The sequence below is a fragment of the Aythya fuligula genome, chromosome 22, assembly GCF_009819795.1.
Source record: "Aythya fuligula isolate bAytFul2 chromosome 22, bAytFul2.pri, whole genome shotgun sequence".
In the NCBI taxonomy this organism is placed as follows: domain Eukaryota; kingdom Metazoa; phylum Chordata; class Aves; order Anseriformes; family Anatidae; genus Aythya; species Aythya fuligula.
The window spans coordinates 5,208,551-5,234,770 of NC_045580.1; the positions used below are offsets into that span (position 1 = coordinate 5,208,551).

The 26,220-nt window shown below is 43.8% G+C and overlaps 1 protein-coding gene across 7 annotated transcripts in view; it reads left to right on the top strand.

The window, feature by feature from the left end:
• Positions 1 to 6,203: 6,203 nt before the first annotated feature.
• The window catches only part of GRAMD1B (GRAM domain containing 1B), a 96,027-nt gene continuing 76,010 nt past the window's right edge, over positions 6,204 to 26,220 (top strand). For 4 of the 7 annotated variants that reach the window (XM_032201894.1, XM_032201897.1, XM_032201895.1 and 1 more), the window contains exon 1: positions 25,869 to 26,194. Coding sequence is in view for 4 of the 7 variants with exons in the window: in XM_032201901.1 (XP_032057792.1) it covers positions 26,181 to 26,194 (14 nt within the window). In the remaining 3 variants the exon portion in view is untranslated. Of the gene's footprint in view, positions 6,566 to 17,924; positions 18,003 to 25,868; positions 26,195 to 26,220 lie in introns of those variants that run through there. The other 3 variants (XM_032201888.1, XM_032201889.1, XM_032201898.1) reach the window with 2 other exon arrangements.

The window sequence follows — 26,220 nt, forward strand, 5'->3', positions numbered from 1 at the left end:
GGCATTTGTGTAATTGAGGAAATGGGCTCTAGCAGCCTTGCTGCTGAAGTTGTGGATAATTGAGATGATGGACAGGAATGGTATTTATAAAGCAATATCTATATAGTTATTTTAAATGAGTGTACCAGCTGTAGAAAGCCTTTTCTCTCCTGCCATTCAGTGGCTATTGGGAGTTCAGGGCAAGTTTTGGAGGCTTCCATTTGGCCTTGTACAGAATAAGACTCAAAATTTTTTTGTCTCTGCAGGCATTCATTTCCTCAGTGTTTTTCTAGGGCAAAGTAATGTTCTGCTACTTACTCTTCCAGGAGGCAAACACAGACTAGACAGTTGTGCTTTAGGATTGTTTTTAGTTGTCACAAGACAGAGCAGAAAGACTTGGGAGAATTCCACTTCCAACCATGCTGCTGGTACAAAGTGAAGAGTTGCAGGTAGCACGTCATTTATTCTCTCTGGAATCAGTTTGATTCCTGCATTTCCGATGTCAGAGCCTTGCGAGCCGTCTGTGCTGCAAGCCCTGAGCTTGGGAGCCACTGCTTGTAGCCTCGCAGAAATCTTTGTTGGAGTCAGGCCATGTAAAAAGCACACAGTGATACTTGCTAAAGCACTTGGGGTTTTCCTTTGAGTCAGGACAAATGCCCAGGTGGAAAGCAGAGCCACGTAACCTCTGTAACCTCTCCTCACAGGAAGGGCACGCCGTGTACCTTAGTCTGAGATTCAAGTCTGAGCTCTTCTGATTAGGTAAAGCTGTCCTCTTCTGGACCAATTGCTGTTTAAATAATTGTATAATCCTTGAATCACGAGAAAAATGACTGACCTTGTGAGAGGCTCAGTTACTGGACTGTTGGGTATTCTGGAAGGAAGGCATCTTTTTCCTTTGTGTTTTGCTCTAAAGCTTTTTTTTAGTTTTGCACAAATACCAAAACCTTGCTGTTTGCATTTGGGGTGAATTTGTTTCTCCTTTTGCCTAGTACCACCTTAGATTTTGAGGTCTGTGCCTATGGTGCTTGTTCTATAAGGGACTGTTTGTGGGGGTTCCTTCAGGCTTTCACCCTGTGCTTTTCTCCAGGCTGACTGTTAGTGTCAGAGGGAAGGGGCTATTGTAGGTATTTGTCCAAAACCCACAAGTGGTAAAGATTGCAAGAGCGTTGTGCTTAAACTTAAGCCACGTGTCTAATTTTTGGTGCCTAAAACAGGGGAAAGTTAAGTTCGTACCAAAACTGTTCGATTGAAGCATCGAAAAAATCTTTTTTTTTTTATTTTTTTATTTTTTCCTCAGAGGGAGGATGTTCATACTGCAACATCCAGGTGAATATGTAGTGTAAGCTGCGGAGATCATCATCCTGTGGTGCACAATGCAATATGCTGCTTAGCTGTGCATGTTTCTGTTCGCTCTGCTTTCAGCTGACAGATTAACTTCTGTTGCTTGTGTTTGGGTATTGACTGGGTTGCTGATGTGCTGAAAAGCCTGACTGTACTGAGCCCTTGTTAGGCAGCGTGGTGTGGAACTGGGATCTCTGGTGCTGCTTGCGTGTGCTTTAGCAGAGGGAGGCAAGGATTTAATCCAATCTGTTCTTGTTCTTTTGGGGTAAAATGAAGTTTAGGTACGTTCATATTCTTAATTTTCATTTTGGTATGAGGAGTTTTTAGTACACCTGAGGTCCTTAAGCATGTGTGCTGCTTTTTTTTTCTTTTTTTTTTTTTTCTTTTTGTGCAGGTCTGGGTTAAATACAGCAAACTTAACCGGCCTGAGCTAGTGAAGCAGGTATTTTACCTGAATAGGAAAGAATGCGCTGTTCAGAGACCTTTTGTACTCACAGGCTTGTTCTGTGATTAATGGTGTGTGCTGTGAGCTGTGACCTGTTAGGAAAGTACTGTTACAGGTAGAGGAAATCCAAGGAATTCGGACAGAGTCCCCTTGATTCCTTTGTATACAATGTGTGTAGTGCATAACAAAAATGCCAAGTTCCTGTGGAAATTAATTCGAACAAGTCACCCTTTGTTTTGCGAGGGACAGAATTTAATCTATTCTAGATCTGGTCTTCTGGATTTATGAGGAGAAATGGGCTTCCTTTTGTGATGCTCAAGTGGTTTGTCTTGAGCAGTGTAAGTAGATAGTGCAAAATAATGATCCACGTCAGTTTTGGATGGTACAGAAAATTGAGGAAAATGTCCTGAAACCTTTGCCCTGTTGCCATATTCTGATGAAAGATTATTGCAAAGTAATGCTGATTTAATTTGTTTTGCTTGCTGATCTTTGGCTCAACTATCCCCTTTAATTTGGAGGAAATGCATTACCTGAAGAAATCAACTGTGAAAGGGTTGTCCTAATGCTGGAAAAATAGGTGCTGTGCTGTGTGAGTCATGATCGGTGCTTGCTGGATTTTGGATGGCAGCTGAAGAATCTGGGGTTTGCTGCCGTGTATGAGGCCAAAATTTGAATGCCTTAAATTGCGTGATACTGTTAGCAATAATGCACAGACTGGAGTCTTTCAGCATTATCACTGACATGAGAATTACTTCTTTTGGGAGGCAAGATACAAATAGACACAGGCTAACCTTTAAGCAGAAAGCCCTGTTGAGCTGAGTGCTCTTTCAGCCCCTGCAAGTATTAATAAAATGGCTAGCAAGCAATATGTAAAGTAATAAAACACTTGGGCAAGTTCTGTATATTTAATTCTCTTAGGAGAGATTGGATACAACACAACTAAGCCTACTGCAGCCCACTTCTGTCCCACGTTGTGACTTATTTCTGACGCCGGCGGTAGAAGCAGGTGGTTGGTGCCAGATGATGCAGCTCCAGGCATGGAACTTGGGGATCAGGTTAACCTCCTGTAATGCACTTAGGGCAAGTGTGCTCGATGTGAAGCACAGCCTGCAAGTATGTGAGAGCCGCTGCTGTAACTGTGGGGCCATGACTTCGCTGAGTCTAAACAGCCGACAGCCGGATTTCATGCTCGGGTTAGGTATGGTAACAGCGGGTTAAGTGTAATGAGACTAAGCCCTGTCGCAGGGTAAAGGCTAGTAAAATGTGAAATTCCTGTTGGGGAACAACCCAGGCAGCAGTGAGTGTGAAACTGTCCTGACAGGAGTACTTCTACAGCAAGAATCTGGCAACAGCAGCTCTCATGGAAGCAGCCACCTCGTGCTGTCATTGTGGTTTGCACAGAAATAGTCCTTGATCATGGGTGGAATTTTTCACTCTGTGGGTCAGGTGTTTGAGTGGTCTCTCCTATTACACAGCTTCTGGCTTTTTTTTTTTTTTTTTCTCAGAGGACAAGACAGGTGGTCAGCATCCTCTCTCCAAAATAAAAATGTCCTGAGAATGTTTGAGCACAAATAAGTGTTGCTTAGTAATCAGTGAGGTACTTGGAATTAAAGGGCTAGTCCCTGGGTGTGGGTACCCGGTCCTATCTCAGCAGATTCCCGTGGCACAGCCCAAGAGAATCATTTGAGGCTGTGCAAATGGTGTGGGGAAGAAGCCTCTGTCTTGCTCAAGTGAATTCCAGTCGTATTCAGCGAGGCTGAGGATGAAGAAATTGTCCTGGCACAGCCTTGGCAACAAAAAGCAGACTGGTGAAAGGTGAAAGGGCTGGTTCTGCCTTGCCAAAGAAAGCTCCAAACGCTGCTGTTGCCCACAGCAGTGCAGTACGAGTCTTGTTCAATAATTCATGTTGGTGGGGATTGAGGGTCTGCAGCATACTCTGTGTGATTTCTTACTGAAACGGGCAAAAATGCCAGCTTTTTGCCCCTGCTAATTGCTGAAATAAGTGCAATGAAGCAGCAAAATCTTGCACAGTGGATAAAATATTTCACAGGAAATCAAACTCAATATATGGAACAAAACTTTGATAGCCTCCAAAGGGCTACTGCTCTGGTGGCTGCAATACATTAACAAGGGTGGGAGTTCCTTTTGTGGACGGGGAGGAGATTTAAGGGAAAGAACTTCTGTCCCTACCACCTTTTCCTTCTGCGAAAGTGAAGCAGAAGCAGAAAAGTCCCTTCCCACAGTTGCACGTAGTCTTGGTTAAGATTTAGGAATGATATTGTGTGGTTTTGAATCCCGGTTGCCTGAGGAGGAAGCTGAAAGTGAGTTCTGTGAGTTGACGGGGGCTGTGGGTTGATGGGGGCAGTGAGGGTACAGGTGGCTTCAGCATGTGGTGGCACCAGGTGGCTCAAGGACTCAGGTCCAGGTTTCACATCTCCTTCCTCCTCTGTAATAAGGAATCAGCTCATGAGAGGAAAAGGGGGTGCAGCTCTCATTATGCACGTCTTCAAAAAGTAAACTGTGGCTGTCTATTCTGTAGATGTTTGTCTTTCAGAATTGATTGTTTTGACTTTTTTTTTTTTTTTTTGGATTTAAGTGGGTATTTGTGGAAGGTGTTCCAACTGTGTGTGCCAGGTGTATAGACACCAAGGTGACAGGAGCTCCAGAAACTGAAGTTTTGCTCAAGCTGGTAACTTACAGGAGAAGCAGAGCAAAAAGGCAAGAGTAAAATAAGATCTAACATTTGGGGATTAAAAAATAAAATAATAAAATTGAACCACTTCCCCCTTGTTCTTGCTATTACAAGTCTTCCTTTTTTTTTGATATGCTCAGTTATATAGGTCCAAGATTCCACAGTTTCTGATGCTCAAAGTTCTTGTGAGGTTTGTTTTCAAACAAAACTTTGAGGCAGCCCATGCAAAACAAAATATTTTGGTTTGGGTCAACAAATATTTTCTAACCTGAAACTAGATTTTTTAAAGTATTTTAGTATTTTTAAAGGTTCAGACTGTTGAACAATGAAAACCAAAGCATTGCCAGATTGAATTAGATGTTTTTGTCTGACAGCATGCTTAAAATTCACACAGCTGGATTCTAGGCACTCTCTTAAAGAATTCACGTCATTTCTACCTGAAAATATACCTTAATGCAGTTTCATCCAGCAGCTGCTTTAAAACATAGGGGATCTTGGTGGAGAATCACTCTCACACTCACATCCTTTCTGTTTTGGTTTTGTTACCACAATTTTGCAAGGCTGGTTGGAAACGGCAATTCCTCCCAGTGCATGACCCTCGGTAGAGCCTCCTTAGCATGCTCAGTGCCTGGGAATCTTCCATGTAGCATGTGTATTCATCCCAGTCTAAAATCTGTCCTGCACGTTTAACTGTCTTTGTGGTGTCTTTGTTGGTTCCTGGACCTGAGGCCATTCATCACCCCTTGTGTCATTTTGGAAGCAGCGCTGCCCTCCAGGAACTCCCTTTTAGCAGCTTTCGCTCCCGTGAGCCTGAGCTCTAGCATCAGCCGGCTCCCAGCTCTGGTGCCACCCGCTGCCACTGCCTTGGGAGCTTTTCCTCAAGCCCTCTCCTTCTCTGCCTGTTCTGTGAGCAGACAGTGGGACAAAAAACCCCTAGCCTTGCCAGAAGGCTGGAAGTCCAAGTTCGCTTGTTCCCTCCCCAAGCAGGGGGGCTGTCCAAGCAGGAAGGTGGGACGAGGGGAAAGCCTGTCCAATTGGCTCCCACAGAAAGTTATTTTCCCTTCTTACCCTTGTCATTCGGTTGATTTGTGGCAGTGGCATATTCGGTAATATAAACCCTGTCCCTCGGGATTAAGAGTGCAGTTACACTTGGAGCAGCTGCCTGCACATGTCTTATCCGCTACAGAAAAAGAACATGCTGCTGCTCCTCCTCTTTCCTGATTTTATCAGTATCGTTTCTTCCCTCCTCCTTTGTCTCTCTCTGACCTCCTCACAGCTCCACGCCGCTCCATACTTGCTTCGTCTCTTGAGAAGACCACAGCTGAGTTTCCCAGCACAGCCCCAGGAGGTTTTTTCCTGAACCAACATTAGGCAAAGAGGACAGAAAGCAAAGGAAAAAACAAAACAAACAAACCTGAAAGTGAGCCAAGCTGTTGCAAGCAACCCTTGTGTTGGTGCTAAACCTACTGCTTTGAGAGCCGGGGCAGGGGAGGGACCTTGATTTGCAGAGAGGGGAAGGACAAAAGAAACTTGAAACTGGCTTCCCTTGTGGCATGTCTGTCCTGAGCACCCCTGCCTGTTAAATGAAAGCACCTGAGCACCAGGAGGCTTCCTGCGTGAGAGGGAGGGCGAGAGCTGGACTGCGGGAGGGAGGGGAAGGGCGAGCTGTGGTTTTTGCGGTGTGGTTTACACGGAGATCAGAGCTAGCGTGCCTGGGGGTGGGAGCAGGAGGAGAAAGGGCATCTGATGCCAGCCGCCAACATGACAGAAACCCTGCAGCTCCCTGCACTGCAAGTCCCAGAGCAGCAGGTGGTGGAGGGCGGCCGTGCCTGGTCCAGTTCGTCCACCCCCACCCTGCGCAGGAAGCGCTTCAAGATGAGGCGGATGAAGAATGTGCAGGAGCAGAGCCTGGAGGCCAGCAGGTATCAGGATTCTCCTTCCTCCAGCAAGGAATACCTGCAGCTCCCCTCCATTGAGATCACCCCGTCCAGTGACGAGGACACCCCTTGGTCCAACTGCTCCACACCCAGTGCCTCCCCGCGGCGCAAGCGCTTCCTCCTCCGGAGGTGGCTGCGTGTGAGAGAGAAGAAGGAGTACAGTGAGAGCAGGTATGTTCTTGGCCACTCTCCCTTCCCTGCTTCTGAAAGAGCCTTTCCACAGCGGTTAGGGCCTGTTGTTCCCCCACAGGTTTTGGTGGGATTCTCCCAGGAGCTTTGCCCTCACCTAGTGGCTGGAATGGGTAAAGTGGTTGTTGGAGTTGGTGATGCCAGACCAAATGGCCTAATCCTTGTGCCCAGACAGTGGGCATGATAGAAACAGCAGCGCTAGGGTCATCCACGTCCCTTTTAAAGGCAGTGCAGATCCGGTGGAAAGGACTTAGGAGTGAGTGAGGGAGACTGTCCCTAAAGAAAGGGTGGCAAGGCTAACATTGAGGCATCCTGCAGAGAGCTTTGGGAGAGAGTGTGGCGACATCTCTGGGGGGATTACCAAGACAGGGAGTGAAGATGCTAAGCCTTGGTCAGTGTTTATATTTGTGGTGTTTATATTTATCCCCTGAGAAGTTCTCTGAAGTCCTACACTCACTTGCTGACATTAGGACAACAAGGAGGAGATGGAGACATGGCAGCCTTGTGGTTGTTATGTGGGTCTGCGTATCAGGATGTCTGGGTTCCATTCTTGGCTGCTTTCCAGACTTGAAAGTCACTCTGTCTTTTGGCTCAAAAGCAGAGGACGAATAATTCTAAGACCTCCAAGAGCCTGTCAACACAGCAAAATTAATGCCCATGAGTTACAGTGTCATCATTTGAAGAAAAAGCTGTGCGTTATCTAACACTGTGCAGGTGCAATTGGTGTCAACATCATAATGTAGTTTACTCTACTTTTAGTGACAGAGTGGAACAATGTATGCCTTGTGAAGGACCTAAAAACTACAAGACACTTTTTTCATGAGAAATTAGTGTGTTATACATCATTATACTAGCTTAGTGCTGACTAATTTTTCTTTTGTTGCATCTCTGTGTGGGTTTATTCCTGAATGTACGTACCACACTTGCATTAAAAAAAAGACAGACATGAAGTCTCTTACTGGTTCTGCTCCCATCTTACCAGGTTGGCTCACTGACTCTGTTACCCTAGTATTTACAGGACAGAGCTTTCTTCTGTTATGCCCTTTGAGTATGTGGTAACTTGTCACACAAGTTCCCTTTTGCAAGGTCAATCCGTCATTTTATTAAGTTTCGGGGAAGCTTCAGCAATAAATGCATGCCACCAAGGACTTTGAGCCCTTTCTCAAAGTTAGCATTGAAAAATATTGCTTGGTTGAGGAATATTACTGGATTTTGCTTAACTGTAGTGATGTGATTCAGGCTATAGCATTGCAAACATGCGAAGGATAATGCATAGGGCATATGCTGAAGTGTCAGAATCACAATTAAGTTCTGAATTTTAACAGAACAGCTTTTACAGCTGAAGAATCTTCATTTGGGTTTATCATTAGTGAAAGTCTGAGAGAGCAAGACAGATTTCTTTGTAAATGTGTAAAACAACAACAACGAAAATAAACAAAACCAAACCCACGCCACCACCACTTTGTATCTTTATGTACACATGATATTTCCATGGCTGTGCTGACAGCTGTCTCCTTATTAATCTTTCTAAAGATGTTTCTGCCTTAACCTTGGTTGTGTTTTTGAAGTGGTGACTGGAAAAAAGCTGAAGCAGTTGATGGATTAGGTGGCATTAACATACCAAAGCCAGCATGGCACCTCCTTTCTTCATAAGTAGCAGGCTCCAAATCTGTCCCCTTTGCAACGGAAAATATATGATGTTTTCAAATGGAATTTTTCCCTTCCCAGTCCAGAGGGGAAAAAACCTAGATTGGTGGTCAGTGTGTGCTGAGTGTCTGGGCTCAGAGACAGAGCTCATCACGGCGCTTCCAAAAGCTCAGCAGGCATAGAAACAACACAGAACACGCAGTCTCTGTGGAGAGCTTGTCACGGGAAGAGCGATGAACCCTAAAGGGATTTTGTGGCATTAATTTGAAAGAGATGTAGCAGCTACGGGGTAAAGTTTACTGCACCCTGAGGCTGTTGTATGTGAAATGCTGCTCTAAAATTGCAAGGCAGGGGGCTGGCTTTCTGAGAAGCAGACTGATGCTGCCCATCTACCTTCCCCTCCTGAAGACTTGGTCATCTAGAGCACCAGCTCTTTCTTGCTGCTGTTTTATTTGTGATGCTGTTCTTAACAGATGGCACCTGTCACTTACTGTGCTATTCATTTAAGGGAAACAGACCTGTATGGCTCCTGTGCAGCGGAGGCTGAAGCATTTTGTCTAGTGGTTCCTCCACCAAGCCCTGCACGGTAATGATGTTTGAGCTGTCCAGCTGGTTAATTGTGAGTGCCCTAACTGTGATTTCCAGTGTGGTCAGTGTGGTGTGCGTCTTCTGGTAGCAGAGACATGCTGCTAAGTACCTGACTTCCCAGGCTTGTGTTGCTGAGTTTCACCTGGTAAAGTGTGCAGCCATCAGCATGTTTTTCCCATTGGAAAAAATGAATGCTGTTCGCTTCTGATTGCTCCATCTTCCTAATTGAATTGTTGTGAAGCACTTTTTTTTTTCTTGAGTCTAATAACCTTAACCCTGTCATGGGGCCAGCTAGCTTCTTGCTTGGCAGGGTTTTCCCAGGAGAGCTGGTAGCTGAGAGCAAGCTGTGCACCAGCTGATTCATTCCAGTGATGCATGTGTTGCTCACGCCCCTGAGCAAGAGCAATAGCTCTGTGACCATTAGCATACAGTAAGCATCCAAGTGAATAAACAAATGTTTTCAGGACTTAGAGGCTGTCTGTAATGCTCCGGGTCTGACGAAAGCTGGCTGTTTTTTTTATCTGGAAACTCTATCCTATAAAATGTTTTATAACACTGGTTAGTTTTTAATAACCTGGATAATTTTAATGGTTGTTTGCCTACTGGTTCTCTACAAGCTGTTAGGTGGTTGATAGTGAGAGCAAAAGAGTATTTCTTTTAATTAAAAAGGAGAAGGGGCACGTAAGAGCCTAGCTTGCCTATAACACTGAGCTCTCTTCAAGATGAGACAGGAGGAAGAAGCCATCTTTCTGATAGATGGTTTTTCCTGTAACTTGTGCTTGTATAAAAGCATGATGATCCAGACTCCATTTGCTCTGGGGGACTTGCATGGTCACTCAGTAACTTGAATTATTTCAGAAGGGATATAGACAGCTGCTTAGCTATGCTCTTTGTCCGTTGTTTACTACCCAGTTAATAATAGGCATTGCTTACCTGCATACGGCTTTGTAAGGTACGAATCCTGCACACAAGGGCACAGAACTTGATTGAGGCTGTCCTCACAGACTGCATCTGGTAGCTTTTGGCTATGCATGCATTATTATGAATGTGCATTATTGATGTGGGGGATGTGTTCATCTGCTTTAACTGATTTATTTACTTAAAGCCACCCTTTCTAGTAACGTCTGGGACTACATGTGATTCTGAATGTGTGTAACGCAAGAACTGTAGAGAGAGAAGATGACTTGGGCTCGAAGCACTGCTCTCCTTTTTGTCTTAAAGCTGGTATTGAAATGAAATCCTGTCTGTCCTTTCCCTGGCAGAAGCTGAGAGTAAATAGGTGCCCCTGCACTGCCGTGGCCCGACTTCAACTCTTGTGTGAGTGCTCCCCACCAGCACACGTGTAATAGTTGAGGTGCAGTAAATCGCTTGCTCTTGAACAGTTTGCCATGAGTTATTCATACTGGGCACAAGTTGTGCTGGTGGTAATCGGAATATACTGCACTCCTGTGGGGAAAAAATAAGCCAGAAAGCAAAAGATGCAAGAGGTTTCAAGTCACGCTTTACTTGTCATTATTCCTTGCTGGATTTTCTCTCTTGACATGTCCGAGAAGTTGTACCTTGATGCCTGCAGTCCCTTCCCAGAGCTCCGTTTCACCTGAGCTCCCCAAGATAATGTTTTTTTTTGTTTGTTTGTTTGTTTTTTTCCTGTTAGCACTTGTCCAAAAAGTCAAATTCTCATCTGTTACAGCATCCAGGATAGCTTATTAAATATAAACTGTTGGTGCTCCGAAGAACTATTTTGTTTTTAAAGTGGATTTTGTTGGATCAATATGGAGTTCATTGTTCTGCAACTCTTGACACTTCTGAAGATGGATGTATTTGGTTTGGTCTTCTGCTGGAGTTAAGTGCTAAATGACAGGTTCAGCTAAAGGGAAAGGACTTGCCCAAGTCCTAAAATGACTCTAGCATCTTTAACTCAAGCTGTTAAAAATGAGGTATATTATTAAAAGCATTTCATGTGATCTGACGAAAGGGTGTGTGATGAGGAGATAGAGGTCTCTTGAATTTCCAGACACAAAACCATAGAGGTTTTACAGAAGAAATTTTCACAGCTTATCTGATAGTAGGAACCAGATGCCATGCTGGGTGATTTTTTCATACTGTTCAGCAACGTGCTTTGTGTGGCTGTTACCATTCACATTCACCGTCAGAAAGACATTTCCATTTTTTTTCCTTAAGGAAAAACATTCCTATGTAAAATCTCTTGGTCAGCCTAGTGAGACACATCAGGTGAGAGGGAACTGCTGATTTGTTGGAATTCACACTAAAAATATTATTATAAAGATATCTTAAATATTCTGATTTTTAATCAAAAAGCCTTTAATTTCAAGTAGTTCATAATGCTTTTGCTTTGCTTACTGAAGTTGCAATTTAGTCTGTTTCTGGAAAATAATGATAATCTTTTCCCTTCCACACCCAGGTAAAATACTGTGGTGCTTTCTAGAGGAAAAACCTCTAATGAATGCTTGAGATAGTGCTGTTTCTTCCCCCTCCCCTAAATAACTGCTAAAGGTGAAAGATAAATATCAAAAGCTACAAGAGTAATGGCTGTAGAGCTTCTCACATCGTGGAAAGGCAAATAGTGCTTGTGTTCTCACCTTTGGGAAGGCAGCTGGAGGGAGGTGGCATCAGTGACAGCATTTACTGACTCGGAAGAAGGACTTGAGGATGGGAAACTGTTCGAGTCCCACGCTGCTTGTGATTGAAAGGAAGACCGAGGTGGCTTGGTGGCCTGAGGTTTTGTTCATTCCATGCCATGTAATTGCTGAGAACTTGCAAAAATGAGTACTTCTGCCAATGGTTTTTCTCAGGTTGTCTGGTTTCTAGAAGTTTCCACGTTTCAGTTTTAGACTCAAGAGGAAGTGGGGATCCTGTCTGAGATATCAGGCTGAGGCAGGGAGTGCTCTGTGTGCTGCTCGGGGCTGCCAGCCTGAGGCTTTATCGCTTTTTTCGTAAATTCACGATGAATTCGCACTGGTGTGAGGAACTTGCAGTTCCACAGGATGTCTGCAGTAGAAGAGGTCAATGGGTTGCATGTTTCATGGTTGGCTTGTAGGTGGAGTTGGTTAATTGAGGTTTTTGGGAGGATGCAGGTCAGACGTGGTATTCTGCAGCGTAGAGTCCTGCTGGCAGAAACTCACAATACTGTGTCTAAATTTTTGGAATACATCTTTCCATGGTTATCTCTTACACTACATAAAAAAAAAAAAAAAAAAAAAAAAAAAAAAAAAAAAAGTAATTAATGTAATTAATGTAATTTTTCTCCTTTTTGAAGCTGCAAGTTTAAATAAGGCCTCGCTTGTGCTTCCAATGAACTGACTTTTTGGAACTGCAGCATGCATCTCTTATGTAGAGTACTGAGGTACTGTTTGCAGAGGATATGGTTTTATTTGATAATGTGTGCCAAGTGCCTGTGAATCTTTCCAGCACTGTTTTGTTGGCTGAATTTTGCTGCCTTTGTGCAGCTGCTTGTGTTTTTTAAATATTTATCTTTCAGGATTTGTGTGCTTTAGGGTGACCATTCACATGAGTATCAAAACTGACTCATTTGCAAACAGCCAGGAACCTAAATGCTGTTGATCTTACCTAGTCAGCAAATATTTCTGGGACCATCTGAACTTCATGTATACACAGCCCTGCGCTTGCCAGGATTTACCTGTCCTTTGTGTTCACCACCACAGTTCTTCGCTGGACTGCAACAAATGAAGGTTGCCCTGCTCCAGGTTTAGTCCGACTCCAACTGAGTGTGACTTCAAACAGCGCCAATTAGCAATAATTGTGTTGGTCTGTGTGATAGATGCAACTGTTAGGTAGGGATTTGGCCAAGGCAGCTCGTTTATTCTCTTGCTCACTATTAATGGGTGTAGCCTGTAAACATTGCTCCCCCTGCTTTATCAAACTGAGTTAACAGAACACAAAGGTCTCGAGGAAGAAGCGCCCCTTTGGTTTTTGGACATGCTGGTAATGTTACACAGGCTCCAGCTTTTGCAGGCTCTGTTTGTTTATTATTTATTTATTTATTTATTTATTAAGTCCTTAAGTTTTCACTTTACAGCTCTGCCATTCATTCATGAGCTTGGGTATGAGTTTTCCTCTCCCCTCTGCATTTCCATTTCAACTTCGGTTCATAATAATCAAGGTGTTTGCCACCTATCTATGTATATATATATATACGAAGAAACTCCTGAGTCCTTAGGTGGAGCTGGGTTGCACAAACCAAATGGGCACTGGGATCCTTAGAGGTGTTGCGGTGCCATCTGCCACCTGCCTCCCATGGGGCTTGGTATCAGTGCGGTGATTACAGTTCACTGAACACGAGTCTCATCTTTAATAAAGCCTGGTGTTAGCTTGCTGCCTTCAGTAACAAGCATATGTTACCCCTGACAACTTGGCACTCGTGTGCTGAGAGTGGGAGCTTGCAGCACCATCAGTGCTGGTGCTCTGACTTCAATTCACAGGCTGAAAGCTTTAAGGCTATCGAAGGACAGCCCTTCTTGATGAGTTAGGCTGTCCGTTATCTGATGGAATAACAGATGGTGATTTCCTAGCTTGGCAATTTCCTCTTCATCACCCTTGCTCCCTTCTCTGTCCCCTCCACCTTGCAGTTCCCTGGTGTGTGTAACAGCCCCGTTGCTGCTGCAGCCATAGAAACCCAGGGCTGCTGATGGCAGGGATTTAATTTGCTGAGGGCACTGAGGTGCTGCTGGGCAGCTGGGACTGGGAGGTCTTTCTGCTGCCTCGTGAGAAATAGAAGGGGGCTACATGCTGGGAAGGATGGGCAGAGCAGGAGGGTGAAATGGAAGGTAAAATTGTTCTGTCTTTAATGAGCTTCTCCAGCCCTGTGGGGGGAAAGTTGGAGGAAACTTTTCTTCTGGCACTCCTGAGGCTTGCAGTTGAGGATTATCTGGTAGTAGTATGTAGTTTGGATAACTAAGCAGCTTTGTGAATTTTAACAGAAGCCTTGATGCAAGTTCACTTTTATTGCTTAGAACCTGCATTTTTTTAAATTCCACAGAAAAATTGAAAATATTCCTATCATGATATATCAGATATTAGCTTTGTGTTCCAGGAACAGTTGCCACAGTTGCAGAAAGCACTTGTAGAGGTTGTATACCTGTCAATTACCTATCCTACTTCTGTGAAATGCTTAGTACTGAACCCAAAGCCTATGAATACAGGGTTTAATTAAGAAAAATGAATAGGGAATATTCATCTGTGTTCAGACTTGAAAAGTTCTATGTGAAATTATTCGCTGAATAGCTGTGACTAACAATAACCTTCTGAAGACCACAGACTCCTGTGAATAACTGATTCTCCAAGCTCGTGAATTGATTCCATCTTCCATGACAGCCGTTTCTTCCCCATTCCCTTGCTCACCCCGATCATCCATCACTGTTGAAAGAATTTCCATTGAATAAAAGCCTGCCAGACTCACACCTGCAGATACACAAGTACAGTGAGATGTTTTCTATCACCTTTTCAAAGCATTGTCAGAAACGAGAGGCAGAGTGGAGAGGGAGCACTAGTTTCTAGTGGAGTCATTTATCAGATACAGCTATCCACACGTTTCAAGTTAGGAAACACAGTTGAGACCCATTTCTCATTGCTTCTGAATGTGTTTGTAGTTGAATTCCTTTAAAGAAATTGCCCTTCCTCTGATTTAAGGACAAGTAATGGCATCTGTTATAAGTGCCAGACTAGATGCTTTTTTCCACCCATCCAATAATGTGTGAGTGCTATTAGAGCATTGTTTAAGTGTGGTTAAAGCAATCTGTGTGTGTTTCTGCCTTGCGTTGGTGGCATGGATCATGCTGTATTGATACCTTCCAAGGTGGAATTGCTGAAGATGCAGGTCTATCAAAGTTTGGCCTGGGTTGGCAAATTTGTTAGGACTGGTAAGTGGAAAGCAGTGGGAGACCACACGGGAAAAAACAATGTCACGTACTCTTGCTTGTGATCATGACTTTTTGTAACGCTTCCAGACGTATCTGGAAGGTACAGAATTCCCAGAAAACCCCTGCTGTGCAAACATTGACACGAGTGTCTGAACTTTGAAATCTGGACAGGCATTTTAGTAGAAGATCTGCTTAGCTTTAAAAGCCTATTCATGCGTAAAATGAGAGATTGGCTCTGCCTTACCATTTAGAGACTGAAATCTGAGTAAAATGAGATATTGCACCCCCTGCCCCCCAACAAAAAAGCAAGAAGATAATAGCACAAAATGTAATTTAAAACTTGCTGAGACCAGGTCTGAGAAATGTTTAAATATTTTACTTTGAGTGGCATAAAGTCGGGGAGATTAATTGTGATGAGCATTTTTAAAGTACATTTTGCACTTTGATCTCTAGTATCAGCAGTCTACTCAAGTTCACTTTTGGCAGGATTTGGAAGAGGTGATTTTTGTGTGCGACTATCTTGTGAGCATTCATCTAAGTGCATGTATATAGGTCACGAAGTTGATGAAAACTGTTTAACACTTATAACGTATTACAGATGCTGGAAAAGAGACGACAGAACAAGCATCCTTAGGAATAGACTGTTTTCTACTGTGCTTTCTTTTACTGATTTACTAAGGCTTTTAAGCAGCTTTTAGCCTTCTCTGTAAATATAAAACCTCAATGTCTGTATGTAAAGCTTTCCCCTGTATTACTTCTCAATACAAATCACACCTTTCTTATCTCCTTATAAATATAGCCAATACAAGAGCAGCAATTTGTTGTTCCACCACCTCAGAGGAACACTGTCATCTTAAAAGCAGATTAACTTGCAGTGGACCGAAAAGTGTAATGAAACAATAGGTCTGCATTTCAAGTGCTCTGTGCTTTTTAGGGGGTTTAACAGCTGCACTGTCTGGTAATCACAACATTGAAATGGTTTTTCTCTGTGTGAAGAGCTCACAAACTTGTGCAAAGCTTCCATGCAAAACACTGCTGCAGTGAAGTAGGAGGGGGAAGAACTGATCTCCTTCTTCTGGTGTTTCTTTAATTTCTTGTCTTGAGCATTCCCGAGTGATAAGGAAAGGGGACAAGGTGTTGTACTGCGATGTGTTGTGACATCTGTATTCCATTAAATTTTAACCCTTGGGTTGAAGGGCTGTCTGAACAGGGCATTTAATGACAGTTGAGTGAGCATGAAAAGGTCTAAGGTACGTCTTGTATAACTGTCTAAGAGTAAAGTTTCAAGTGAGATTCCCAGCATTGCAGGAGCTGTAGCTGGGCTGTGTTACATTGGGACTTTTTGGTAAGTTTCTTTTATCTGCTTAATCAAAACTGAACTGGCAAAGTTTTGGGAGAGGTTTTTTATTTATGAAGTGACAAGTAGGAATAGTCCCTGGATCTTCAAGGGGAAGAGACAGGCCTTTCCCCCTCACCTTTTTAGAGCAAGAAAGGAAAATGTTCACTACCAAGGGATGTGGTATTCATCTTAAAGCTTATGAACAGTCTCCCAAGAACGCAAACTAATCAAAAGGATGTTTTTGCTCTGTGAAGAAAAAGATGGGGATGGAGGAGGGTTTGGGTGGTTGGATTGCCCCTTTTAAAAAAAAATAATAATAATAATAAAAAAAATAAAATAAAAAAGGAAAGAAAAAAAAAGCTACTAACAAGCCACTGTATTCTTATACAGATTTGTTGAAGCAATGCTATTTAGTACCTGAGGATGTAGCTCTCTGTTGCTGACGTAGTTTCTGGTTCTAGTTCCTGTTCTGTCTGCTTAGTGGTTTCTTCATGCCTTGGAAGTACCAAGACAATTGCAGATGAACTTCTAAGCCTCTTCACACTTTGCTCTGTTAATTTCTGTGGTGGCAAAAGTAGTGCTTTTTTTACATAGGGCTTAACAAACGTACTGACTTAAATAAAATTATCATTTCAGGTATCCTTTCTGTACTGTAGTTGAGTTGAAATGCCTAAGTAGATGTAGGTAAGAGGAGCTGTAACCACAGAGTACGTTCAAAGAAGTAAAAGAAATGGGGGTTTGGGGTGAATTGATTTGAAGAGAGACAGAAAAGAAATGAACAAGTAAACTTGACAGAAAAATCTCACTATGGTGTTTTAGTGCTGTTTTACCCAAAAGTAGATCTGGAGGCTTAGTGCTTTCTAAGAAGAAAAAAAAAATGCAGTATGGGCCTTTTTGAAACTGCTTCTGTGCCTTTGGTATGTGATGTGCAATCTATTACACAGATTTGTCTACACTGCAGTAGAAGCTGTGATTACAGCATGCATCTGTATACCTGGACTGGTTTTATTCGAGCTGCTTAGGTTCTGCCAGTGGTGAATGCAGAGTGTTTTAGCATGGTGTGTGTTCAGGCAAACGCATCCAGTGTCCCAGGTGGGGCTGGACAGTTTGTGCTGAAGCTGTGTTGCCATGGCTCCATAGCCAGGGTACCCAGGCTGTGCAGATTAAGGATGCCCCAAGAACATCTGTGTTGTGCTGCAGTCGGGTATCTGAAGGCAGAATCAGACCTGTCGAGGGCTCAGAAGGAAAGCTCTTGCAAAGAAACATGAAGCTATAGAAACAAGAAGCAGGAACACTGATGAGTCTCTGGAGCAGGCTGAGGCTGCTAGGAGGGAATAAAGCCAACATCATACAATGGATTTAAAAAAAATAAAAATAAAAATAAACACCTCCAAATTATCCATTTAAAGGGGAAGAGTGACATCTTGTGGGCTCAGCATGCAACTCTCCACTAGAAATTTGGTGGTGACCACTTCTGGCTGCTTTATCCTTAAAAAGAGTTCATTTAAACTGCTCTTTTGTCCCGCTGTCCGGAAGCGGGGGCATATGAACAGATAGTGGTTTGGTAGTTGAACGTTAAGCTGTATGAAACCATTGTGGGGTGGTGTGATGAAACACTCTGTAGACAACGTGCAAGGTTACTTCTGTATCTGAAAGTTCTTAGAAAAGCATTACAGACTGGAAGTAAGAGGCTTCAAACCAGTCACTCCTGTTGTATGTCAGATATGAGCTTACTTCCTTATATTTTTCTTTGTATCTCTAAATATATGAAGAATGAAGCTTGTGTTTTTTCTTGTTCTGGCTTTAAAATCAAAACGTTTCATAGAGACTTATCAAAATCTGTCTTAATTGCTTCTGTTTTCTATTGCAGCAGTCAGCAGAGCAGCCAGCAAAGCAGCCACGATGATGACTCGTCTCGATTCCTGAGCCCTCACATGCGTGACGACAGGTACGTCTGTTCATGCTCAACTGGGGGAAGTTCCTGGAAACACTCAGTAAAATCAGATGGTCCGCGCTGACTGAGGCCTCGTTTTCCCTCTGTTTCTCAGTTATTTAACCAGAAATGTCACATACTTAAAAAAAAGCATGACTTAATCGGTCTTATCAATGCCTAAAAAAGACATATTTTTCCATGTACTTAAAAGTAGAACTTGGGACAAACACATCCAGCCCATGACGTAGCCTAAATTTTATTCTCAGGCTCATTCTCAGACTAATTCTCTGAAACTTTATCTGGTGTAGAAAGCTTCATCAGATCCCCTATGTATTGATCATTAGCAGCTCTGATCCTTGAGTGTACAAGTGAAATTTTGTATGTAATTCTTGTCCCTACCAAGTACAATATTGAGACTGGCTATTGTATTTTAGATGTGATGTGTGGGGACAGTCCCCAGGTGTCTGCAGCTCATTTCTAGCAGCTCAGTAAAAACTGCTGTGAAGTTTGAGAAGCAACTTAAGTTTCTTGTACTTAGGGTTGATTAATGACTACTTTAAAGTGCAGTGTTGGCACAAAAGCTGTTGAAAAACAAATGCTTATTTTTGTGTGTGATTTATTGTTGCTTTGCCGAGGACTATATGATTATTAAGACTTTTGCTCTATCTTGTAATTCATCTTGTGAGTCTGAAACCACTTTTTCTTCTGCTGTGCATGAATTATGAGCCCTGAACTGCTATCACCTTTCTGTCCTGGGCCAGCTCCTGCAGGCCTGTTTCCCTAATAACACCTTTGGGCCCAGTGTTTGGTCTGGTCTTTGGTTTCTGAAATTCGTGTTATTTTGTTACTGCATTGCACAGGGGAGTTGTTGCATTTTCCTTAATGTTGTGACTGTGGATCACAGCTGCTGCGTAGTGGATTATGAGAAGCATCTGAATGTGGCTTCTGCTCTGTGTGCTCTTATTGTGGCATAGTCAGAGAAGAGCTTTGTTTCAGCTCTGTTACTCAGTTATTCCACGCAAGCTGTCTCTGAGGTTGAAGGTTTATCTGACTGGCTCCAGGAGGGTAAACTCTTACCGAACTCTTACCAATTCCCCACTGTGATATGAGAGGCCAATGGATTTAGTAAGAACTGAATAGCAGCTGAGGAGGCATCTGAGGAATTGACTCACTGGAGAGAACATCCTGACCCTGAAGAGCTAATTAATATCCCAACAGAGTTTGGCTCTGAATTAGCACTTGGTAGTTGCAGCTAACCTTTTCTTCCATATGTTTTGCTCCAATTATCAGTCTCTCTGGTGCTGTGGAGCCTGGCATAATTGACTAGTGGGGAGTGATGTTTGCAACCAGTAAATAAAGAACCTGACAGCAAAGCAGATGGACAGTTAGATTATACCTGGGCTTCCTCTGTGTAATGCATGCTGTTATAGCATTTCATTTTGGACTCTGTAGGTTAAATAAGGTTAGGCTTCATTAATACTCTGATGAGGGTTTTCTGGACATAGGAAGATGGGAATAATTTGGAAGTGCTGCAGGTTTCACACGTAGACTTTTTGAGAGCCTTTATACTGGTGCTGAGAGCATCTTATTGTCTGGAAGAGATGCTTCAGCTGGAGCGCTGTTGGAGCTCAGACCTATTTATGCAGGGCTGGGGTGGTGGAGAGAGCATGGTGACCTCTCTGTTATCAGGGGACCTGCAACATTGCTGCCCGCAATAAATTTCAAGTTGGTTTGGTTTCATGGAAAATACTGATCCTAAAATGACCCATATGAAGGCAAGTAAATTGTCTTTATCTCTTTTTCCTTTGCCAAAGTAATTTCATCGAGCTCTGCTGGTACAGCTGCTTTGGATAGCAGTGACTCTTGTCCATGAAACTCGACAAAAATGTCTTTTGGTAGTGAAATGCATTTCGAGTTTCCTATAAGATGTGAAGAAGGCTAATGAAATCTTTGAGTGCTTGCTGTTCCTACTAGCAAAGTTGAAGGTGATTTCTGAAGCATCTTGAAGCTGCCAGGCTTTTACAAATGAACGAGGAGGTACTTTCTCACTGTCCTTATGTGGTGGTATTTTGACCAGTAACAATGGGTCCTCCAACCACAGGTTTCGAGTTCTCCTCACAGTCGAAATGGTAAAGACCTGCAGGCAGTTCCCTGTGCTTGTTTCATTGACTTACTGTACAGAAGCTGTAAGTAAAAATAACAAGGGTTTCAGCAGTCCTGTGAGTTGTGGTAAAAGCTGAGCAGAAGAGGAGACAGCAAGAAATCATGTGGTGTATACCAAAGGGTGCTCCTTCTCTTGGCATGCTGCCCCTGGTGTTGCAGGCAGGAGTCTGTGCTGCACTGGAAGGATCAGAGCAGAGTGAGCAAAGATCTGCACCCACTTCAGTACGTCTGGAAAAGTTCTGAAAGCTACTCCAGCCCAAATAAAGGGATGCTGAGTTTTTATGTTGACTCTGAGATTTAGAAAAAAAAAAAAAAAAATATATATATATATATATATATATATATATATATATATATATATATATATATGGAGAGGAATACATAGCTGAGGATGGCTGACATCAAGACTAGGCAGAGCCAAGATCTTAACTGCGTGCTTTTCCTGTAAAAGATGGTACCAGGGAATGCTGCTAGTGGAGTTAACTGCTCAGTGATGGACTTCCAAGGACCGTGCTCCAACCCTCAGGCTCTTTCGGAGAAGACTCAGTTTTTTTCTGCTGGCAGATGCACTCGGTTCTCCCCAGCAGTTGTGTTCCTTGAGGTGTGAGCGCTGCTGTTGGCTGGTGCAGTGCGAAGTACGGCCATGGTCCAGAACCCGTGCCCTGACAAGGTGTCCTGCAGCACCGCGGTGAAGCAGGGCTGCCACTTGCGTGTATCTTCTCTGAGGAAAAAGCTGGCCTTCTGCAGAGTCATGTAAGTTGTCATGTGTCTATCATACCTGATTGTGTATGCTGACAGGGAGCCTATACAGCTTTTATTTTGTCTTGGGGTAAATAAACGCTGTGCAGGTATTTTTGGGGCCATGTAAGGGAAAAGAGGCAGTCTAGAAGGAGAGTTGGGTTTTGCCTGGACTCAGAGCTCAGGTGCCTGCTGTCTGTGTGAGCTTGTGTGAATTGTTTCATGTTCTGTCTGTGAAATGAAGAGGTCAATTCTTTTCTAACCTCAGAAAAACAGATAAAAAAGATGGTGAGTTAAGTCTGTGGGTTGCTCAGATGCTGAAACACCCCAACCACATGAGTGTGAAGATAAGCAGCAGAGCTGAGATCGTGACCAAATAATCGTGCTTGCAGAAGCTGCTTCATTTAAACTAATTAAAAGAGTGGACAAGATTGGGATGCAGACAGACAGAGACTTGGGTGAAATATGTGCACGTACACAGTCACTAGTCTCTGTAACAAGACATGTTTATGTATGAATTGCCTTGAACTTTCATCTGAATGAAGTCTAAGGTCATGAGCCTGCTTCTGCTTGAACCAAGGGCTTGTTCTTTGTCATGACGTTGAAGTACCTATCGGGTATAGGACGCGGGGAATTTTAATTAAGAGTAAATATTAAGCTACTGAACTGGAGGGAAGATCAGTCCTTAGCCTCATACACAGTCTGAGGAGGAGAGACACTGATAAGGTCAAAAGAGGAGTGTGGAAAGTACGGGGATAGAAAGCAGTAGGATGTGAAAAGGAGAGGAGAGAAGCAGGTAGCAGTTTACAGTGATCATATCAAAATGGAGGAAATGGGGAACAGCTAGTCTTACAATGTTTTGTTTTAATATGCCCTACATCTTGATTGCAGCTTAATTAGTCCCCCAGTGTGTACAGTATCTTGTTCTGATAATTCCAGGGTTGTGGGACTTGTTTTTCCTTTGCTTTCCTTTGTGTAAGTTACTAAGTGTTTCTCAAACAATGGATCAAAATTTGCGAGAGCTTGCAAAAAGATTAGGGAATGGCTCAAGACATAGACAAGTTTAAGAAATTCTGCCTCATGTTTGGATTTGCAAGAAGTTGTGTGAAGATCTGAAATGAGATCAAACTTTTAAAATGCTTGTGCCAAAGTTACATCCTTGGGGTGTTTAACAAGTCAGTAGGAGTTCTGTATTTTAACAATGTACCCATGACTTACCTGCAAGTGGAGGCACAACAAAGTTAGCTACTTCTGTTGGCCATGAGGGTCCTGATATTAGTTAAACACCCGAATAACCATTATTCGTCAGGGGTGGATGCAAGCATGGTCTTTAGGGAGGTTTTCAAAAGTGGTGATCCTGTTGTGAAGAGCTCAGGCTGAGCTTCCAGAGTGTCACAGAGCATAACCCTGATGCTTTTGCAGTAACTTTAGAGCTAGATCAATATCCATACTTCCCTTAAGCGTTCCTTAGTCAGCTGGATTTAACATTCAGTGGACTAACTTGGGAGGAGTTTAACCAGAATGGCACTAATCTCCTTTGTCACATAGGAAAGATGGTTAATAATTAGGGTCAGAGCTAGTGTCTTCCCTCTTCCTAATTGCTGCTGCTTCCTGAGCCCCAGCATTGACTCTTGGCTGTGGAAGACAGAAGAACAGTTTAAGAGCAGCTCTCCTCCACTTGGATTGCCAGATTTGCTACTGTCAGCAGAGCTGTTGAATGGAAATAGCACCTGCCCTGTTCCTCATACGCCAGCATTGTTCCTTTTGAAGACGGGCTGTTGTTAATTACAGTCTGCCTGGATCTGGCTCTGTTGGATAAGGCAGGCTGCTAACAAGCAGCTGGAATAAGATGAATTTTGTCTTTGTCTTCAACTGGGAGTCGTCTTTTGCACCTGGCATCCCAGCTCATTGGGTCTGCCCTGTAAGAGGGTTAAGCCACCCGATAGAAAGTCATCTTTTCTCCCTAAAATCCTCAGTCAACCTCTTTCAGTGGAGATAAGGGTGCTCTCTTCACTGAAAGTCTGTGCTGGATTTGATTCATCAAAGTTGTGCTCCACTCACTATCTCTTTTACTCTTGTTCTTTAGTTTTAAGGAGACTGAACTAAAAATGCTTTGTGATTTCAAAGCAAGGGCAGTAGTCCCTGTGCTTCCCTTCTCTGTGACTGAAGGGTGTGGAGGGACTGATACCTCTCCTGCTTGTCTTACTGGGGCCAGAGACAAGCAGGAGACCCTGCAGGATTAATTGGTGTGCTCGTGCTCATGCACTTTGTTGTTGCTGTTGCTCAGCATGTGAGTCTGGAGCTTTGATGAGTTCAAAGCTATTGGCAAGCTTGAGAACAGGGTTATTTTATGCTTTCTGTAGTAATGTAATATCGTGCCTCTGGGCATTAGCTGATAGCCACTGGTGAGAGGGAGTTTTATTGATACCACAAATAGTTTCAGTGCAGATAAGGAGAATAGATTGTGCAAATCCCCTCCATCACCACAAAGAAACCATTCTTAATTCAGTCCTCTGCTCCAAGCAGTCATGGCAAAATACCTGCCTGTTCCCTTCCAAAAAGTTGGCTCTGACATAGAGCTTTTAGTGTGAGAACCTCCACGCAGGTCAGTAACAGCTGCAGGAGAAGGCATGGTCACAACAGATACAACAGCAGGGCAAAGCAGGATTCAGATCTCGCTTCTCCATTTCCTGATCAGTTCTGTCTCTGCTGGACTGGTGTTATCATTGATAAACCTCAGCGTGCCTTGCAGATCTCACTGAATGCAGAGGAGGTCTGGCAGGCCTCATGTGGCTGCGTTGCTAGCTCGTGATGCTCAGGAACATGAGGAAGAGGAGAGGACTCGTTTCACTGTCCCTTTTTTCCCGTATCTGAGGCCCTGGGCAGACCCTACCCAGCCTTCCTTCCTGTTAACCAAGAGCAGAGGGCTCAGCTGTGTAAGTATTTCACTTGCAGACTTTAAGTGGTGGTCACCCCATCAGCGCTGTGTCCTTGGGGAGCATTGGGATTGTCAGCGTTACAGCTGTTAGCTTGAGGCATATGGAGAAGCAGGAGTGAAGCCAGCAGGAGGCTGGGGTGCAGGGCTGTAAACCATCTCCTTCCACGGGCCTCTTGCTCTGTGTAAGCCTCCTTGGCCCTTGTCCGCAAGCTTCCATGCAGAGTGCTGTCAGCTGCTGACCCCTTGTGTGGATTCACCTTCCAACAAAGCCTGTGCTGTGCCTCAGAGCCCTTGCGAACTTCTGTTGCTGTACTAAAACTTCAATACTGCTCTAAAATCAGCCATCAGAGGGTCTCAGAGGACTTAATTGATTTTAGCCTCTTACAGCCAGAGGTAGGCTTTTTAAAGTTGCAGGGGAGTGATGCTTTTTGAGGGAGCCTGCTGCTAAATTCAGATAGAGTTTGGCCAGGTTTATGCAGTGACATGACTTCAGATCTACAGACCGGAGGTTCCTAAATTGCAGAACACATCCCTTTTGGTGAATAGATACCTTCTTAAACTGGGGCACGGTCTGGGATGAATCTAGGAGCTGTGTTTGTCCTTGAATTCATGTACCCAAACGTGGTATGGGAGCCCTGACTGCACCAGTGATCTCTTCTCTTTAACAGGTAGAAATGAACCGGCGCTGAAAGTTAGGTGCAAAGCTTCCTTCAAAAGAACCATGTGGGCAATACCTCTGTCTTACAGTGGGAGAAAGCCACCTTCCTTTATGCAGGAAACATTTTAACCGAGGTGTCGTCAGAAACCATAGCTTATCTGAGAGTCCTGTTGTGAGCATGCCTGGCACCCCAGCTGCATGGAAAAGATCTCAGAGTATGGTGTTGCTTCTATTTTGTGGTGTGGCTGACTGATCGATGCTGTGCAGTAAAACAAAGGCGTTATTTTAAAAAAAGAAAAAGAAAAAAAAAAAAAGGATTGTGTACAGCTCTTCAGGTCCCAGTCTCCTAATTTGTAGTGACTTGTTTGATGTGCAGTAGGCATAGAAAAGAAGATAAATACTCAAGTGAGTAGCTGGGGGAAGTGTTGAAGGGATAAGCAGGTTAAAACCCATCTGTTGAGCCAGTAAATTGGCAGACAGGACTGACACATGTCAAAGGGCAGAAGTGGAAGGCATTTAAAAACTATTTTTCTATTTCTCTTCCCAGTTCAATTTTTAGTGAATCTGGGACTACCGTATACATCAAAATCAGAACTGGCATTGCTGTTCACAGCCCTGGCTTTGAGTGGTTGCTCATGGAGGCTGGATGCACGAGGGGAGGCAAACCCTTCTGCCTGGGCTTTGGACTGCAGCTGGAGGAGGAGGTGCTGGTTAACAGGGATGCTGCTGCCTCAGCCTCCCCTGAGACTCCGACAGACCACGAGCCCTGGAAGGGGATCTGGGATCAGCTCTTTTTCAGCTTGAATGCATATGCTTGTGCCCTTACAGAGACCTTTCTAGGCCCTTGTTTACAGTGCAGTCGTCAGCTGTTTCTGAAACTGCTCGGTGCAGGGTATTTTTCTGTACAGACAGAAGTTCCTCAAAAATCTAAGAGCACTTACCTGAAACGGGAATTAGGGTTCTTTTGGATTTGCTTGGTGAAACACCCTGCTACTCTCCTAAGATAGTGGTATCTCTTGTACAAAGTGCTGTGTGTGTGTGTCCCTGAACAAATCAGCTTTTTCGTAACTTTACAGTCAGCACAAACTCTTTATCACGGCCTCTTCCTTGCTTTTAGTGCTATTTGCCTTTGACACATGCAAATACTTGCAATATTTACCTTGGAAAATATGTGCATCTTTATAGTTGACTGCCTAAATGGGGAAACAACCTCAAATTCTTTTAGAGAATCCTTTGTTCTCTCAGACTTTTACACCTTATCCCATAGCAGCTGCAAATTCAGCAGAGCCTTGCAGGCAGCTGTGCCTTTAAAATTGAATCGCCTGTGATAGAAGAAATCTGAGAGCAGAGAAAGGAAACCTGTGCCTCTTGCGCAGAGCAAGCTCTTTGGAGATTTCTCCATCGCTCTGCCTTCTCATCAGCCAAGTCACTGCTCCTTCCCTTTGGGGCCAAACTGCAGAGTAATAGCAGTAGGAGCCATCCCAGAACCGTCTTCATGGTGGCATTACATCTTTCCACGGTGGACTCTGAGGTCACCTCTTGGTGCTGCTTTCTCCCCCAAACTCCTGTGCGTGTGTAAACAAGCTGGGATTCCATCTTTTGACTCAACAGCGTTTTGCTCCCTCGCTGCTGAAGCGGCTTTCTCGGGCTGCTGGGGAGCACGTTGGCACTTGGACAGACTTCCCTCTTTCTGCAGATGACTGTAACCGTGTGAGTGCTCACTGTGACCTCTGCAT